The sequence below is a fragment of the Rosa chinensis genome, chromosome 5 (genome assembly GCF_002994745.2).
Source record: "Rosa chinensis cultivar Old Blush chromosome 5, RchiOBHm-V2, whole genome shotgun sequence".
Classification (NCBI taxonomy): domain Eukaryota; kingdom Viridiplantae; phylum Streptophyta; class Magnoliopsida; order Rosales; family Rosaceae; genus Rosa; species Rosa chinensis.
Genome location: NC_037092.1, coordinates 43,033,949 through 43,053,597, shown reverse-complemented (window position 1 = coordinate 43,053,597; position 19,649 = coordinate 43,033,949). Strand labels below are relative to the sequence as shown.

The following is a 19,649-nucleotide window of genomic DNA, read 5'->3' as shown; positions in this document are numbered from 1 at the left end:
GCATATGGATTTGGTTTACCTAGAGGACGGTGTGGAGAAGGTCCTGAGAAGCCTGGAGGAGGACCTTGTTTACGTTGGGCCATAACAGAAAATTCGGTAGTTACCGAATGCCCCATAGCCTGTTTCTCTGATTGCATCATTGAGAAATTCATGATTTTCGCAGGATTGGATTTTCAAGGGTTTCAAGATGGATATGAATGTTTTGGGAAAAAAAGGTAGGGTGATGGTGGTTTGAAATTCAGGATGGTTTGATTTCAACGGTGGTGGTACGCAGCGGTTTGTGGTATTCTTCGGGATTCAGGGTTCCAGATTCAAAGGATGCAGCGCAAGTTCAAAGGATTGAACCTGGCTCTGATACCAAGTAGAAAAGAATACTTCAATTCAGGGTTAATTTGATAAAAATATTCATCCCACAATGGGGATATATATATACAAATACAAAGGAGTAGTCTAACTCTAATAGGAAACAATCTTTCCATAATTACAGGATATTCTAATTAAATAAAATCTTAATTACATACAGATTTACAGCGATTCTACATGAAAGACAAATACATATGATAAAGGAATGCATAAAAACTGATTTTATCTCTTCTATTAGAATTGGGACGCGTGAGAGTAATTCCTCATAGATCTTGAGTTGAGACCAAGACTACTGGGAACCATTAACAATAATTGATACTGTTCATAGAGGCCGCCAGTGGGTACAAGTATAATCACTAAAATTGTTGGCGATTAAAAAGCATGGTCAATTTGCTATCTTAAGTTTCATCTTAATGTCAATTAGCAATATGTTACTTTAAGTTTTATACATTTCAGCCAATATGTTACCTTAAGTTTTCAAAATTAGCCACCTGCTACCAATTTGTCAAATTAATGAATTTTTGTCAGTTGCTTGTGTACCATTAACACAAAGAGCAACAAACTTGGTCAAAACAAAACTACCAAAATATTCCCACGTGTTGTCCACATATTAATGTTTAGACTGGGGAATTGACATAAACAAGTTAAATTGGAAACGTAGCAGATTGTCTAATTTTTAAAATCTATGCAGCAAATTGGTTTACCTAACACCTATATCGAGTATCAATTTGGTACTAAAATAAAACCTAGGACCAACACTGATTTCTTTTTGCGAACAACATCTCTTTCTCATCAATCCATGAACAAAACACTTTGGTCTCCTCCTCTTCTTTCTAATATTATTTTTTCGTTATCCTCAAATAGGCAAATTTAAATTTATAATTGTGAAAGAAAAAAAAATTGATGAGCCAGAAGACGAGGATGGAACGCTGGCAGCGGCGGAGGTGGAGCAGCGGCCACGGTTAGGGTTCAGACTGTCGCTGAGCTTTTGAGAGGGAGAGGAAGAGAGTGAGGAGATTTTGAGAGGGAGAGGGAGAAAGTGAGGGGAGTTCCTTATATCTCTCTGTTTTTTTTTTTCCATTCGAGAGGGCAGTATATTTCGCCGAAACTTTTGGCACATTTCGCACAATATCGTACCATCAGAGAAGGCCTTTAATGTAAACAAAATTGTAACTTTAATGGCTTGCATATTCTGCACCTCGTAAAAAATGTCGTCAAAAAGTATCATCCATGGTGTTCTTTTATTATTCATCGGTAAACAATACTCAATCACAGCGCGAGCATTTTATGGCGTATCTCGCGTCGTAAATGAATACTTTTCTTGCATACAGGCAAATAATAAACCCGCAGCAACGTGCGGGGATGCTAACTAGTGTAGTACTAGTTGACAACATATCCATTGAACACCTTCAAGGATAATTATTCAAAGCAGATTAATTAAAGAACGAAACACCAAAAGAAGAGGAAGCAAGTGAAGAACAAATTGTTTTACTACTGGCGTTATGTAATTCTATTCTCATAGCTTGGGAGCAAGACCAGCCGTGAGCTTTTGAATGGTGGCTACATCAGTCTTGAAGGACAAAGCCAAGACATTGTCATCGATGTTGGTGGCGAACAAAGTGGTAGGGATTGACACAGTTCCGGCACTAGCGCTTCCAAAGGCAGAGATTGCTAGAGCAGGGTTTTGTGAATCAGCATTGTATTGGTAGTGCACAAGTCCCTTGGGAAACACAAACAGGTCACCTGTCTGAAGAGTCTGAGTAAAGAGGTTGTTCTTTGTGTCGACAAAGCCGACTTCAAGAGCACCCTCAATGAGGAAGAGGAGCTCGGCAGAGCGAGGATGAGTGTGTGGTGGATTAGTAGTGCCAGCTGGGAATTCAAGGACTGCATATGAAACACTCTGCCCATTTAGAGCAGGAAACTCTGCCAAGGTTGCCTTCAATACTGTGAAGGTTTTAGGCTCATCTCCACCAACAAGAACACGCATTCCCGTGAATGTGAAGAAGTTTCCATCTACTGTCTTATTTGGGGCAATGAAATCGGTAAGAATGTCCGGGTCTGCCATTGCCATTTGAACAATGGCAAGTGAAGAAATTAGTAGTGAGAAGAATTTGAGGCTTGAAGTTCTTGAAGCCATGGTTGGAAACTTGATTAATGATGTGGAGATTGACTTGTGATATTGGGTAGTTAGATGAGGTTCTTCGGTTTCCACAAAGACATTATTTATAGTTACAGAAAAAAGGCAAGAGAGTTTGTTTTCTTGCATGGAGCTATATCTGATGTCAACTGGAGATGAACATTCCGATGTTTCTTGTTGTAGTTGTAGTCGTACTGTTTGTTTTTCATGTTTTGAATAATGTACCCAATAACATTGGAATCTTTTCTAATCTTCTCCTCACTAAATTTCAATTGCCGAAGTACATGCTTAATTGCTTAAATTCGACGATCACAACTCTAATATTTTTTTAAAGGACTTCACTTTCAGTTATAAAAACTAGAGCCAGATAACACGCTCGAGACAGTTTTAAGTTTAAACCCTTATTCAAAGAACAGAAGTTAAACATTTTGATATTCATGCATGCTGAAGATAAATTAGAAAAGATCAACAGAAGATTATTTAGGAAACAATACAGCAATCTACTTAATCTGTTATTGCTCTAATTATGACAGAACTATTAACTTCTCGGCTCGATTTCCTTAGCGACCCCAGATTAGTCTTCACTATTGTCCATTAATGAGACATGTATTGAATTTTGATTATGAGGTAATGTTATTTTTTTATTTTATTTTTTTTGAAGAAAATTGGGTGTCAATCCATTAATAGAAAATGTGGTTAGCAATACACAGTGACCACCTCTGAGGGGCACAATCGATTTGCATCACTGTTTAGGAAGTCGCAGAGCAACCTACATAAAGCTAGTCACGTAACAATAATAGAGTTTTATCTTATCAATTCAAAATGCAACCCTACTTTATTCTCAAACCCTGAGTTCACCTACGCAAAGGGGACTACCCCAAGGGCCAAGGCTGTCAGCATGCAGCCTGAAAGACCTTACAAAACACTACCAACAAGTTCAAAAATTGAGGCCCAAAGCCTAGATCCACCAAAGGTAGACCCAGACCCATCTCAGCATCAAAACCCTTGATCCGACCTTTCACAGCAGCAGAACTCATGAACTGAGCAACTCCGGCTGCGCCACCACTCACCAATCCCGATGTGGTATCGCCGGTGTCACCGCCGCCTGCCACATTATGAGGTAATGTTAAGTTGTTAACAAAAAAGAAAGGGTGACTTATTTGTCAAATCTTCAGTTCTTTCCTGGTCTGCTTTTCTTGCAGAACAATATTGTTCACATATTCCCTGTAGTATTTATCAATGGTGTTTGGCCTTTATTTTTGTATCCCCATCTTTGACAGAGTCAGACACGTTAGGTTATCTGACAAGGTCTGCTACATTTGTATCGACACAAGTATTGGCTAACTTGGACCTCATATATAAAACTAACTTAAATTTGAGCTTTGCTTGGAACTACTATTAAAGTAGTAATTAACATATATTAAGATTCTATTCTGCTGAAAATTATTGTCAGCAAAGAATATTGTGAACTGAGACCACATACGCAATTCAATGCATGAATCAACGAACATCCAAAAGAAAAGAAGGTCTAACTTCTGTCCAGTTTTATTGCAACAAAACGATCGATGGTGGCAAGCAGAAGTTGTCGAGTTCATAGTATCTATTTCAAGAAAAATTAATAATAAACAACTGTAGAACTCCTACTACAACAAGAAAGGCATTGTATACATCTCCAGTTTATATCAGAAAGGCCTGCAGCAATAATCATTATATTTCTTTTAGTTGACGCGGTTTCAACCCAATTGACTATTTATATCTGGTTTATCTAGCCAGTATCACATCCAGCAATACCACAGTACACATCAAAAGATTAATCCAAGTTCAAACCATGGCTTCAAGAACTTCCAGTCTCAAATACTTCTCACTACTAATTTGTTCACTTGCCATTGTTCAAATGACATTGGCAGGAGATCCAGACATTCTTAGTGACTTTGTTGCGCCTCCAAATGGAACAGTAGATGCAAACTTCTTCACATACACTGGCATGCGTGTTCTTGTTGGAGGAGACGAGCCCAAAACCTTTCACACAGTACTGAATGCAACCTCGGCTGAGTTCCCTGCTCTTAATGGGCAGAGTGTTTCATATGCCGTCCATATATTCCCAGCTGGCACTGCTAACCCACCACACACTCATCCTCGCTCCGCTGAGCTCCTCTTCCTTGTTGACGGAAGCCTTGAAGTTGGCTTTGTCGACACAAAGAATAACCTCTTTACTCAGACTCTTCAGGCAGGTGACCTGTTTGTTATTCCCAAGGGACTTGTGCACTTCCAATATAATGCTGACTCAGAAAACCCTGCTATAGCAATCTCTGCCTTTGGAAGTTCAAGTGCAGGAACCGTGTCAATTCCTACCACTTTGTTTGCCACCTACATCGATGACAATGTCTTGGCTTTATCCTTCAAGACTGATGTAGCCACTATTCAAAAGCTCAAGGCTGGTCTTGCTCCGTGAAAGCTGAGCTATTGAACCAGAGACGAAGGACGAAGAAGATGAAAGAAAGGGCAAGAGAAAGCGTATAAAACTGAATGGGCTACATCGCATATTCTCTATTAATTGTGAACAGTACATCAACAGCCTATTTATAAGCATAACAAAATTACACTAGCACCCTTTCATATTCCTAACACTCCGAAGCCATGAGGACAGAAATGGTTCAACAACAAGCTTGATATCATGGTTCTTCAGTTCTAAATTTTTATTTGTTAAATTCTTTGAAATGCTCTACATAATCACCCTTGGCATGTGCGTTTAAATGAAATAATTACTAGTTATGTAAAATTTTTGAAATAATGGAATATACAAATCCATCAATTAGAATTATTCCATCATTTTCTTCATTCAACACATCATTTATGTGGAGGAAGGGTATATATGTCAATAAGCTGATCATAAATTTACTATTACAATAATATTGATTATCACAGGTCAGTTCTTGCCAACTAAAGAACCAAACTAATAATATATTAGCCAAAGTTATAACACCACAAAACCCTAGCCGCCTAGAGCAAGTGTACGTCAGAGAGCAGAAAACCCTATGTTTTTCTGCGATTGAATTTTGCGATCATGGATGCTGTGGATGAGATGGCGATGAGGTTGGTGGCCTCTCTGGGATTGGTTGATGGTTGGAGACTGGTGGACTGAGGCCACCATGAGGAGAGGGCTTGCGCAACTCACAAACTTACTTGGTTGGCAAGCTTTTGACAGCTAGGGCTTTCAATAAGCAATCTTTCATGAATATGTTCAGAAGGGCTTGGAGACTCAATGGTAGATATACGGTGCAAGAGCATGATGACAGGTTCCTTTTTACTCTGTCTGACCTGTCGGACCAGAATAGAATACTTCGGGGATGTCCTTGGGGCTTCGATCGTGCTCCTGTTGTTCTGGCACAATATGATGGTGTTGGGCAAATTAGAGTTGTACTGCTAAATTCACTGGCTTTCTAGGTGAAGATCAAAGGCCTCCCTCCGGCGTTCCGTCCTGATAGGTGTCTTCGTAGGCTAGGCTACACACTAGGGCGGCATTTGGAAAAAGACACGACTGAGTTCTACACAGGTTGAATCCGGATTTGAGTACCGATTGTCCTCCATCATTGTTTCATGGTGGAAGACGGGATTGATGCTGACCTAGAATTCTTTTTCGAGAATATGTTTGGACGCTGCAATTTGATTGTGGCAAGTTCACCCATGTGGGACTGTCGTGTTCTGGCACGCCTCTAGATGCGGCTTTAAGGGAATCTATTACCCCAACGAGGAGAAATCTGGATCAGGTTATGGCTAGGGTTGATAACACCTCGGCGGCTGGCTCTTCCTTGGTGTTCGAAGCTCAGGTAGGTGGAGATGGGAATAGGCGTCTAAACCGGTTTATCCCGGCCTCGACTCTAAAGGCCCGTGCTCGGAGGGCGCTTCAACCCAGACCAGTAGGAGAGGGCTCTTCCGGTAGCAAGTTGGTACCTGAGGGTGATGGTCATGAGGTGCGGGGTTCCGAGCACTCGGAGAGTGAAGTCGAGGCTAATGCTGATGGTCTGGAGGCCAACGAGGATGGCTAAACTACCAAACCTTCGTCTGGCGAATTGGTTGTGGCCATGACTTTGCTAGTAGTTGGTTTGAGGAGGAAAAGATTGGAGCAAGATGGTGTCTCTCCAAAGAAACCAAGGTTCAGTCTAGCTATGGGCAGAACCAATTTGGACAATGTTATTATGGGATTGTTTTGAATTCTTCTCAGGAGAAAGAAGCGGGTTGTCCTCAAGGTGCAAAAAACATGGTGAAAATTGACTGCAAGGTGGTGAAAACCTCACCTATGAAGAAAAGCAAGCCTTCAAAGAAGACAGAAAAATTGGTGAATGGGCTCCTGGAGTTTACTTTGCCAAATGAGAAAGGTACACCCAAAGCCTCCATGGGTAAGGAGGTAATAGTTGCTTGAGTTGTTTAGTTGCAGTTAGAATAATGTCTATGCTAGTGGGAGCTTCTCTAGAAGTCTCTGTAGAAGTACCTGACTCTCTTGTACCACAATGGTGTGCTTGGTGTAGTAGAGTTAGGTAGAATAGATTGCCTACGAGGCGAGTTGATTTTATTAGCATAGACTACTCGGAGCTTATATATATTGTCTATTGGGAGTAGTCTCTTTGTACTATTCTTTGACTATGATTAAGGGTCATATTAATTTATGAACTAAAAAAACTAAAGAATCAAACTTTTCTCCGAATCCTTGCCAATTCAATAGGGAACCTTAGTAATTCATTCCAAGATCATTGAACTCACTTCTTATTTATTAGAGGAGAATGGAGAACATTTTGGGAGAATTAGTACAAGGGTTTGAAAGTTTGCTAAAGACCAGTAACAAGAAAAGAACAAATATTGATATGTTCATAGCTTTCAATTTCTCCTTCATTGTTCAAGGATGTGGCTGAAACATTTTCATCAATCCCACTGGCAAACAAATTGGCGGGAATGGATTGAATTAACGAATTTACCCACCACCCAAACAAAGTTTCTAGTTACTAATTACGACAACAAGATTGAATTAAAGCATAACGGTAGTTGAAATTAGGGGAAATTATTAGTCCCCCCTATACTTTTTGGGATTCGACAGTTCAGTCCCTACTTTTCCAATTTTAACAGATAACTCCTCACACATTCAAATTTAACACAATTTGGTCCAAAATGACCATTTTACCCCTCACTTCCTCTTTTTTATTATTATTATTATTATTATAATTTTTATATATCTAAGACACACACACGCAACACATATACATATATCTACATATACATACATATATATATATATGTTAAAATATATCTCTATTTGTGTTTAGCCCAAACTCTAGGTTACTTGACCTAGTGGTAATAGAGTTTTAATTAGAGAGAATCTCAGAGAATATCTTAGAGATATTTATTCATTGTATGATTACCTTTCCTTGTATGATTCAAACTCTATGCATTGTAATCCTCTATATAAAAAGGCCCCTATTATCAATGAGAATACACAGCAAATTCCCTCTCAAATTCAGTTTCACTACAACACGTTATCAGCACGAAGCACTAACCCTGAAACCTAATATTCGTAGCCTTCAAACCACAGAAACCTCCGCCGCCCTCCTTGAAGCCACAGACTCCAGGAACTCGGAACCGACGGCGCCACCCCCAGAACCGGCCGGAATCCACCTGAACCGGCCTTCGGAAGTGACTGAACCGACCCCAAGAAGAATCCTTTGGTTCCCTGCCTAGTTCACATCCTTTCAGCCCACTTTTCACAGCCATCCTCTGTCAGAAGTTGCAGCGCCACCCCAGTTTTCGGGAACAGGAAAAATCCTTCCCGGAACCGGCCGGAAAGTACCCGAACCGTCCACCGAATACCACTGCACCGTCAACCGCTGCCTGCAAATTCCATCTGCAGGTTCTCTCTGTCCGAAGAAGCCCAGCCCAGAAGTATACGGCCCAGAAGCAGAAGAAAAGCCTCAGCCCAGCCCAGAATCAACAGATCAGCCTTCGGCCTAGAAATAGATAGGATAGGCCTGAAGCCCAGTAAAGAAGCCCACTGATACCAGCCCAAGGTCAGCGTCCACGTCACCGCCACGTCAGCATCCTGTCTGCTTGCCGCGTCAGCTCCAGACAGTGCCACGTCAGCACGGACCCACTGCCACGTCAACACCAGTCAACGTTGGTCAAACGCCGGTCAACTCCTGGTCAACGCCGGTCAACCCCCGGTCAAAGATTTCCAGCCACTTTCGGACAACTTTTCCGGCGACATTTTCCGACCACTTTTTCCGGTAAAATTTTCCGGCGACCTATTTCGAGGTATTTTTAACTAAACGTTCCCCTTTTTTTTTAGAGTTTTTAAATTTAATTTCTCTTCTTTTCCGGGACATGCAACCTCTCTTCTTCTACCCCCCTTTCTTTATCATAGGGGAGACCAAATTAAGCCGAACTGTGGGGGTTCGTGCTCACTCCAAGCTTAGAGCTTGTTGAGATCTCCAAACTTAGAGTTTGTAGAGAATTTATGATCGACCACTTACATCATTGTTTCGATCTAATCCAATATCCCTTGGAATCGAATTTCTTGGAAGCGACTACGCTCGGAAATTCCTAATTTCTTGGAAGCGATTACGCTCAGAAATTTCATATGTTTTCGTGGTAGCCTATTTCGCTCCGAAATTAACCCTAATTTCTTGTTCTCTTTCAGGATAAGTAACCTGAACAAATTGGACTTTGCTCCATTAGGAACAACTGGCTCTGGATATCATAGGTGGGTTCGTGATATCCGCCAGCATCTCAAGGCTGATGGAATCCTGGATATGATTCTCGAGCCTAGCCAGGACGTGCTAACTGTTGAGCAAGCTCAAGCTTTGGAAGCAAATAGAGCAGCCTTAGAGGCAAATAAGGCGAAAGCCATCATCCTAATGACTCGTCATATGGATGATTCGCTCCAATATGAGTGTATGAATGAAGAAGACCCTAGAAGGCTGTGGGTCTCACTCGAAGAAAGATTTGGCAACGTCCGTAACTCCTTGCTTCCTGACCTAGAAGTGAGATGACATAGCCTCCGCTTCTGTGATTTCAAGTCAGTTCTTGACTATAACTCGGAAGCACTTCGCATTAAATCCTTAATAGAATTCTGTGGTAAAGAGATCACAAATGCGATGTTGATTGAGAAGACTCTCTCTACCTTCCCCATCTCTGCATTGATGGTTGCTAAGAACTATTGAATCGATGTTAATGCAAGATGCATCACAAGGTTTCATGAGCTCATTGGAGCTATGAATGTCGCTGAAAAGCATGACAACATCCTTGTGAAGAACTATAATTTGAGATCCGTGGGAACATAGCATATTCCGGAATCCAATTATAGTCGCGCCCCAAAGAGAGGGCGCTAAGAGCAAAACCCTAATCTTAGGGATACTTCTGGATATTCTGGTCCATATAATCGCTCTACTTGGGAAGGTAACTGCCAAAATAGGCGAACACGGAACCAAAGAGGTAAAAGTGGAAAGAGAGAGGGAGGCAACGCCTCTGGCCATGTTGGTGGCGCCACCAACACTAAGAGCCATCTAAATGACGCTTTCAAAGCGCCTCAATCAATGGAGTTCGAGCAAAGAGATGTATGTTCTCGATGTGGAGTGTCTGATCATTGGGCACACATTTGTAGAGCTCCTGAAGAACTTGTCACCGCCTACAAAGCATATTGTGAAGCAAGAGAAGCTCACTATGTGGAACAAGAAGATCAAGAAGATGATCTAGAGTGAAGGGTTGAAGACTACAAATCTGGCTGGGATCAATAGATCGCCAATTCTGTTTAAGTCTTTATTTTTCCAACAGATGTAATAGGCAATTGCCATATACTTTGTAGTAAATGCCAATGGTTTAGTCTTTCTTCAAAGTAGGCTCACCCAAAGTAAGTGTGATGTCTAGGAAAGTTCTGAGATTAGTGGTACTTAAGCGAGCCTTGCTCCACGGACATCTCTCTACTCACCTGGTCACATTTATTTTGGAATTACCGAAAGAAGTTAGACGACTACCATTGTTTTGCATTAGCTAGCATTTGGATTAGATTCTCCTAATGGTTAAGAGACAATGATGTACTCTGTCGGCTTATGAATAAAATTTTGAGTTCTTTTCATGACTCCATTTTGATTCTGAGCATATGACTTTGTGACTACGATGGCCGGGCCATCAGTATTAATTCAAGGACATGGAATAGCCCAAGTTCCACTTGCCAACTGGCACCTTGATTACAGTTGTCACAGAAACTCTCTATGCTCTTAGGGCAAATCGTACCCTGTGAATAGCCAACAAATTCCATGCGAAAATGCATGTAGAGAACGGAAATACCTTTAATGATTGCGAACAAAGACGCATCTTAGAGAAGTTTATGTGTCTCACTAGTGGACTCTATGTCACTATTCGAGCTATTAATCCAATAAATGTTATGAGAGAAGATCTCTTGGATTTAGACACATATTGGCTTTGTCACGACAGGATAGATCATCCTAGTCATGATATGATGATTCGTCTACAAAAGACTTCACATGGACATCTTTTCTCTTGAGCGAAATGAAGCATGAATCAAAAGTTGATTCCTAGACTAAGTGTGACTGACGCTACTGCCTAGGGCACCGCCTCCATCCACCATTAGCCTAAGGCTGGCGTAGTCCCTATCCATGACGCCATGGATGGCGTCCATCATGGTGATGGCGCCCCAGGTGATGCTGCAATCACCAACTTGCTTCAAATAGCGTTTTAGACGCTCAGGCCCAACCAAAATCCTCATTGGTTGCTTCTAAAGCCTCTCGCTCATTTTTACAAAGCCCGTTCCTTAGGGAAATTAGGACTGAGACCGTCCTATGTAAAGGATATGAAAATACTCATTATGTTCTTACATAGAATCCTTAGGGATTCTATGGACTGATTCAACCAACTTGCGGACGTTTAAATATCTCATGATGTTGATTGACACGCAAACACGCTGGTCACGTGTTGTGCCATTGTCCACTTGAAATGCTGCTTATGCTACACTCCTAGCACATATCATATGACAACGGGCTCACTCCCCATATCATCCTATTCAGTCAATTGGATTTGACTGTGCTAGAGCGTTTACATTGAAGACTTTCGATGGTTATTGCATTAGGACTAATGTTGGACATTATATTCCCATGAACACACCCACTTAGTCTCGCGGAAATGACTACGATGGTAGTCCGAACATTGGTAATGCGCACCAATCTTCTTACATCTGCTTGGGGTGATGCAATATCGCATGCAGCTATGCTAATTCGTCTACGACCTACCGCTACTCAATGTACCTTTGCGTTATAGCTAGTGACTTGGTACACGTATTTTGTACTTACGCACATTTGAGTGAGCCGTTTATGTGCCCATTGCACAGCCACAGCACACTATGATAGGTCCTTACAGACGAATGGGCCACTCAGTTGGATTTGAGACTCCAACAATCGTCCGCTACTTAATGCCCTTGCAAGGCGATCTCATTACTGCTAGATTTATGGGTTGTCACTTTGATGAGACAGTCTTCCTGTCGTTAGGGGGAGATCAGAACACGGATGTTTAGCAGGAATGACAGGAATTGTCGTGGTCTGTCCCCACTATGTCTCATCTCGATCCCTATTAAAGTGACGAGATCACACAAATATGCTGCAAACATGCCTGCAAGGAAGGATGTCCCTATGAGAGGACATAGCGCCACCCTACAGGGAGGTAGGCATGGCACCAATGCCAAAGAGAGTGGCACTCTGGCGTTACAGGCCATGGCCCCAGCTAGGATGCGTGGGAAGCCCGTGGGTTCGAAGGATACCTTGGCACAAACCAATCCTTGGATCATCAGCACTCAAAATCCGTCTCATGAGTATCTTTCGGGTTATGGATATCGTTGGGGGACGCCTTAACGTCAGAACCTATTCCTGAGAATATAGAACTCTATGAAACTTACACTAGTGTACATGAGACGTGGGATAGAAACTCCATCATAATTGATGATGTAGTCACGCACTTCGTTGCACATGAGTTTGTTGAGTTCAATGATATCGAACCACACTCCGTTGATGAATGAATGCCAACGTAGAGAGATTTGGCCTAAATGGAAAGATGCGATCCAGGTTAAGATGGATTCTCTAACAAAGAGGAAGGTTTTCGAGCTAGAGATGCCAATACCTCCTAACATAAAACCTGTTGACTAATGGGTCTTCGTTAGAAAGCATAGTGAGAAAAAGAGATGGTAATCTCGCCTTATGGTGCAAGGCTTCTCATAAAACGCCCTGAAATCGACTACGATGAGACAGATTCTCTCGTATTGGATGTCATTACACTCCACTACCCTATCAGTTTGGTAGTTTCCGAATAACTGAACATGCAGCTTACAAATGTGGTAACTACGTATCTCTATAGTGATCTAGATACGGAATATACATGAAGGTTCATGGTGAACTTCATTTACCCAAGTCAAGTAGCTCTAGACCACGGAGCGCGTTTACAAAGAGGTTGAAACGCTCGCTAAAATGACTACTTGATTGGGAGGGGATATGCCCACTCGTTTCCATAACAAGTTTCGGATTCCATCGCGGTCCATGTTGGACATGATCTTCATTCGAAGCCCTTAAAGAGTTAAGGGAAACCGCTAAATACTTGAAATCCGAGTTTGAGATGAAGGATTTTGGGAGAACACGATTATGTCTCGGTTTGGAACTTGGGCATCGTGTTGATAGATGCTTAGGCATTTGACAAGGTCAAACCTTCAAGCACCCCCTTGATCGTTCGTAGTCTTGATCCTGAAAATGATCCTCTTCATTCGAAGATGTGTTAGAGGCAGGAGTGCCTTACTTGAGTACAATAGTCGCATTATTGTACTTAGCTAAATGCATAAGACCGGACATCTCATTTACAATGAACTTGTTAGCTAGATATAGCTCTGCGTCAACGCGACGCCATTGGATTGGTGTAAAAGATATCTTTCAATACTTGAGATGTATGATTGATATGAGCTTATTCTATCCCTACAAAGAGATGATGGATTCAGACCCATCACACACCAGGAACGCCACCAACGCTGGCCTGTGTTCTCAATCCCCATCTCAAAACGATATAAGTGTTTTGGAAGGTTTTGCTGATGCTGGGTACCTCTATGACCCACACAAAGGTCGCTCCCAAACTGGTAAAGTGTTCACCATGGGAAAAGACCATGATATCTTGGAGGTCTACAGAATAGACCTTAGTCGCTATATCTTCGAACAATGCAGAGATCATTGCTATTCAAGAAATGGTTCGTGAATATATATGGATTGGATCCATAATTACGCATGTTCGAACAATTGTAGTTTGAAGTCTACCATAGATGAGCCTACGAGCATTTAGGATAATGCTGCTTGTTTTGAACAAATGAAGTAAGGCTACATCAAAAGTGGCAACACCAAGCATAATCAGCAACAAAAAACTCTCCTCAAAGATCAAAGTGAACTAGGTTCAATCTGAGGACAGTGGGGCAAGCTTGCTCACTAAGTCATTGCCTAAATTACACTTTTGAGAAACATGTTGGTAGCATTATTTACCGAAGTTATCCGAACTCCCATGATTGTAGTCATCAAGGGGAGATGCAGACGTCAGGGGGAGATGTCTACATGTATGGTCTCGAAACGTGAAGGGTGGGTTGTGCTCTTTTTCCCCTTTGACCGAGGTTATTTTTGTCCCACTGAGTTTTTGTTACTCGGCAAGGTTTTTAACGAGGCAATGAGAGAAGCACTGCGTTTGGACAACACAAGGGGGAGTGTTTAAGGATATCTCTATTTGTGTTTAGCCCAAACTCTAGGTTACTTGACCTAGTGGTAATAGAGTTTTAATTAGAGAGAATCTCGGAGAATATCTTAGAGATATCCATTCATTGTATGATTACCTTTCCTTGTATGATTCAGACTCTATGCATTGTAATCCTCTATATAAAGAGGCCCCTATTATCAATGAGAATACACAGCAAATTCCTCTCAAATTCAGTTTCTCTACAACAATATATATATATATATATATTTATATATATATATATATGTATATGTACACACACACATATATACATATAAATATATATAAAAAGAGAGAGAAGAATAAAAATATGGGGTCGTGACCACTTACCCGATTTTAGACTAAAAATTGCCCACTTACTCCAATAAGAGTTTATTAACCCCATTTACCCAAACTAACATCTATTGACATTTTAGCCCCTATTAATTAAATTAAAACCCATCCCTCTCCTATCAGTCTCTCTCTCCTTCCCAAACTCTCTCGCTCTCCCCCCGATCTCCGCCCCCCCCCCCCACTCTCTCTCTCTCTCTCTCTCTCTCTCTCTCTTTCTCTCTCTCTCTCCCTCCCTCCCTCTCTCTCTCCCTCTCTCTCCCCATGATCTCCACCTCCGGTCTGTCTCTCTCTCTCTGCGATCGCAGCGCCGAAGATGCAGTCCAAACCTGAAGATGACGAAGAAGCTCCAGTAGGAGCTCCAGCCACTCCAACGTTCTCGTCGCCGTTCGATTGATCGGCGATCCCGAACCTCCACGGCCTCACCATTGTAGCTGTTATCGTTCCGGCACTTGTTGTTCCAGCCCCCGAGGATTTTCGAGGAGTTGCCCACCATCACCATCATCTCTGTCTCTCGCCCCGACAATGACGATATCAACCCCATGCTTCTCTAGTACACAATCGAGTTCCAATACAACCAAGCACAATCACCTATCTCTCTCTTACACCAGCACCAGCGAGAAATCACGATCAGCTTTAGATGTGGGTGCCCAGAGCACTTTTTTTTTTTTTTTTGGGTATCCTGAGATTTTTTTTAATTTTTTTTGTATCTGTAATGTATTCATTTTGGCTCACTTGAGAGCAATAATATGATTATTGGAGGGTAATAATATGATTATTGAGGCAATAATAGGATTATTAGGAGGCAATAATATGAGTATTGGGGGCAATAATATGATTACTGGGGGGCAATAATATGATCAATTGTGCCCTGTAGTGTATTCATTTTGGTTTTGGGAGTTTATACAATTCACTGAACGAAAATAATATGAATTTGGGAGGCAATAATATGATTATTGGGAGGCAATAATATGAGTATTGCGGGGCAATAATATGATTATTGGGGGGCAATAATATGGTTACTAGGTATTATTAGGGGGCAATAAATTCAGACGCTGGAATCCGGACACCAGTTCGGTAGCCAGATTCCTGATTCCGGTGATCGGTTGCCGGATTTCCGTCATCGGTCGCCGGATTCCGGTCACCGGAGTCGGCACCCGGCCACTGGCCACTGGAGGCCAGCAAGGTGGAGGATGACTTCTCCCTCTAAGTGAAAAAGAAGGAGAGGACAAAAAAGTCCCAAAAAAGAATAAAAAAGAATTAATTGGGTATTATGGAAATAATCCCTTAGAGTGTTTTGGATAAATGGGGTTAAAAAACAGTTGGTGGAGCAAATGGGCAATTTTTAAGCTAAAATTGGGTAAATGATCATTTTCCCTAAGATTAAAACTCATCCCTCTCCTCTCAGTCTCTCTCCTTCCCAAACTCTCTCTCTCCCCCCATGATCTCCACCTCCGGTCTGTCTCTCTCTCTCTCTCTCTCTCTCTCTCTCTCTCTCTCTCTCTCTCTCTCTCTCTCTCTCCGATCGCCGCGCTGGAGATGTAGTCCAAACCTCTCTCTCTCTCCCCAAGATCTCCACCTCTGGTCTGTCTCTCTCTCTCCGATCGCCGCGCCGGAGATGCAATCCAAACCTGAAGACTACGAAGAAGCTCCAGTCGAAGCTCCAGCCACTCCAACGTTCTCGTCGCCGTTCGATTGATTGGCGATCCCGAACCTCCGCGGCCTCACCATTGTAGCTGTTATCGTTCCCGCACTCGTTGTTCTAGCCCTCGAGGATTTTCGAGGAGTTGCCCACCACCACCATCATCTCCGTCTCTCACCCCGACAATGACGATATCAACCCCATGCTTCTCTCGTACACAATCGAGTTCCAATACAACCAAGCACAATCACCTATCTCTCTCTTACACCAGCACCGGCGAGAAATCATGATCAGCTTTAGACGTGGGTGCCCAGAGCACTTTTTTTTTTTTAAGGTATCCTGAGATTTTTTTATTATTATTATTATTATTTTTTGTATCTGTAATGTATTCATTTTGGTTCACTTGAGAGAAATAATATGATTATTGGAGGGTAATAATATGATTATTGAGGCAATAATAGGATTATTAGGAGGCAATAATATGAGTATTGGGGGGCAATAATATGATCAATTGTGACCTTTAGTGTATTTATTTTGGTTTTGAGAGTTTATACAATTCACTGGACGGAAATAATATGAATTTGGGAGGCAATAATATGATTATTGGGAGGCAATAATATGATAACTGGGGGGTAATAATATGGTTACTAGGTATTATTAGGGGGCAATAAATTCAGACGCCGGAATCCGAACACCAGTCCGGTTGCCAGATTCCGGTCACCCGTCGCCGGATTCCAGTCATCGGTCACCGGTCACTGGAGTCGGCGCCCGACCACTGGTCACCGGAGGCCGGCAAGGTGAATGATGACTTCTCCCTCTAAGTGAAAAAGAAGGATAGGGCAAAAAATTCTCAAAAAAAAAAAAAATTAATTAATTGGGTATTAGGGAAATAATCCCTTAGAGTGTTTTGGGTAAATGGGGTTAAAAAATAGTTGGTGGAGCAAGTGGGCAATTTTTAAGCTGAAATTGGGTAAATGATCATTTCCCCTAAAAATATACACACACACACACACACATATACATACATACATACATAGATACTCACACACACACATATATATATATATATATGTATATATATAAAGAGAGAGAAGAATAAAAAATACACACACACACACACATATATACATATATATAAAAAGGAGAGAGAAGAATAAAAAAGAAGAAGAAAAGAATAAGTGAGGGGTAAAATGGTCATTTTGGACTCAATTGTGTGAAATTTGAATGTTTGGAGAGTTATCTGTTAAAATTGAAATAGCAAGGACTGAACTGTCGAATCCCAAAAAGTATAGGGGGGGGACTAGTAATTTTCAAATGTCCAATAAAGTAACCATGAAGAATGGCTTGAAGTGGACAAAAAGAAAAAGGGTATAGATCAAGGGACACTTTTTTTTTATACACAAATTTTGACACACCTTGTGAGCCATTAGAGTTTAAAATATTCAATGGTTCAGATTTATGTTTGAATGATGCCAATATACAATAAGGTGATGTGGTAAATGACATGGCATTACATATTTCTAATCTAAAATTAAACTTTTCTTCATTAAAAAAAAATAAAATAAAATTTAAAGAATCAAAATGAACAAAAACTAAAAAGAAAAACTAAAAAGAAATAAAAGAAGAAGAAGAATAGCAGAAGATCATGCCTTTGAACGTCTTGACACACCTTCAAAATTGCCCAGGTCATATTCTTTCCCCGATGCACCTTCAAAATTGCCCAGCTTTCCATTACCAACCTTGAGTGTCGATAAGAGGTTGAAGCCTTTGTTGAAGATGAATGCCTTGAATAATGCCGTAGAGGGTTGGTTGCTGGCTCAGTTAACTCAGGTATATGCTATAAACCATAATCCAAGAGAATTGAATTATAGAAATTAATGCATGTATTTGAAATTGTATGTAGTAATTAGACTAACGTGATTGCTGCATGGATTGTTGAATTTGTTGGGTTAGGTTTTTTGAACATTGATCGAAATAGGAGAGTAGTTTTTTATGAATATCATTTTGAGACGGTGGAAATTGGAATGCTAGCGAGGTGCTTCTGCATTCCACTTGTCTATGTTCGTGTTGGAAAGATCGAGGGCTAAATACTGGTTACTACCCTATGGTTTAGGTCCAAAATCAATTCAATCCATGAACTTCTAATTTCATCAAAAACACCCCTGCATTTTTCAATTTTGATCTAATAGGTCCAATTCGTTAATATTTTGTTATGGGTTCAAGTTATAGTTGGATTATTTGTTGAAAAACTATTTATTTTTAATAGTAGGACTCACTCCTAAATTGACTATGTAGGTCACCTCAACACCACATCATAAAACATAGGTCATATATGAGCCACGTTAACAAGTTAAATAACTCAATTGTAGGAAAACTAACAAATTGGACCTATTATATCAAAACTAAAAGTGTAGGGGTGTTTTTGATGAAACTAGAAGTTTAGGGACTGAATTGATTTTGAACCCAAACTACAGGGAAGTAATCTGTATTTAGCCCAAAGATCAACAAGCAAGGTATTCTATTGTGCCCTACCAATTCAAAGTATATTGACCTAATAACAAAATCCAAGTTATGATGGCAAACAACTGTCACTCAAGCTTCATGGTGATGGAAAGTTGGGCAATTTTGAAGGTACGTGCATCGTGGAAAGAATATGACCTCGGTAATTTTAAAGAGCGTCAAGAGATTCAATGACATGACCTTCTGTTATTTTTTCTTCTTCTTTTGATCGTGTACAGTATTGATAAGAATAGTACTCCTTATTCTTCTTCCTCTTTTATTTCTTTTTAGTTTTTGTTGATTTTGATTCTTCAACTTTTAATTTTGCTTTTTCTTTTAATGAAGTAAAGTTTAATTTTAGATTAGAAATATGTAATGCCATGTCATTTGCCACGTCACCTTGTTGTATGTTGACATCATTCCAATAATAAATCTGTTCCATTGAACATTTTAAAATCTAATGGCTCACAAGGCATGTCAAAATTTGTGTAAAAAAAAGTGTCCCTTGATCCAGATCCAAAGAGAAGAAAATAGGCTATGACTCTCTGAAGAGAGAAGCCCCTCTTCTTCATCTTATCTTCTCTTCCTAGAGGCCTACACACAAAGGGGAGACCTAGGGGTCATCCTTTGGCACTAAACCCGCCCGGCCCGTAGGGCCGAAGCCCGACCCGACCCTTGCATTAGGGCCGGCCGGCCTGACCCTTTCTCAAATAGGGTAGGGTGGGCCATGCAAATGAAGCCCGACCCGGCCCTTCGACCCGACCTGTTTGAGCCCATTAGGGCCTAGCCCGGGCCGGCCCTTTAAGCCTAATAATTTTCTATTTTTTCTATTTTTTAAATATGTTTCTCTTTTTTTTTTTTTTTTTATAACATACA

The 19,649-nt window shown here is 41.0% G+C and overlaps 2 protein-coding genes across 2 annotated transcripts; one reads left to right on the top strand and one right to left on the bottom strand.

Moving 5' to 3' along the window:
- Window positions 1-1,879: 1,879 nt before the first annotated feature.
- On the bottom strand, window positions 1,880-2,500 carry LOC112166722 (germin-like protein 9-3). The gene has a single exon (XM_024303614.2). The coding sequence runs from the start codon at window positions 2,498-2,500 to the stop codon at window positions 1,880-1,882; it is 621 nt and encodes a 206-aa protein (XP_024159382.1).
- A 1,828-nt stretch (window positions 2,501-4,328) lies between these two features.
- LOC112166721 (putative germin-like protein 9-2) lies at window positions 4,329-4,952 on the top strand. Its single transcript, XM_024303612.2, has one exon. It carries the CDS (start codon window positions 4,329-4,331, stop codon window positions 4,950-4,952), a length of 624 nt encoding a protein of 207 aa, XP_024159380.1.
- The last annotated feature ends 14,697 nt before the right edge of the window (window positions 4,953-19,649 follow it).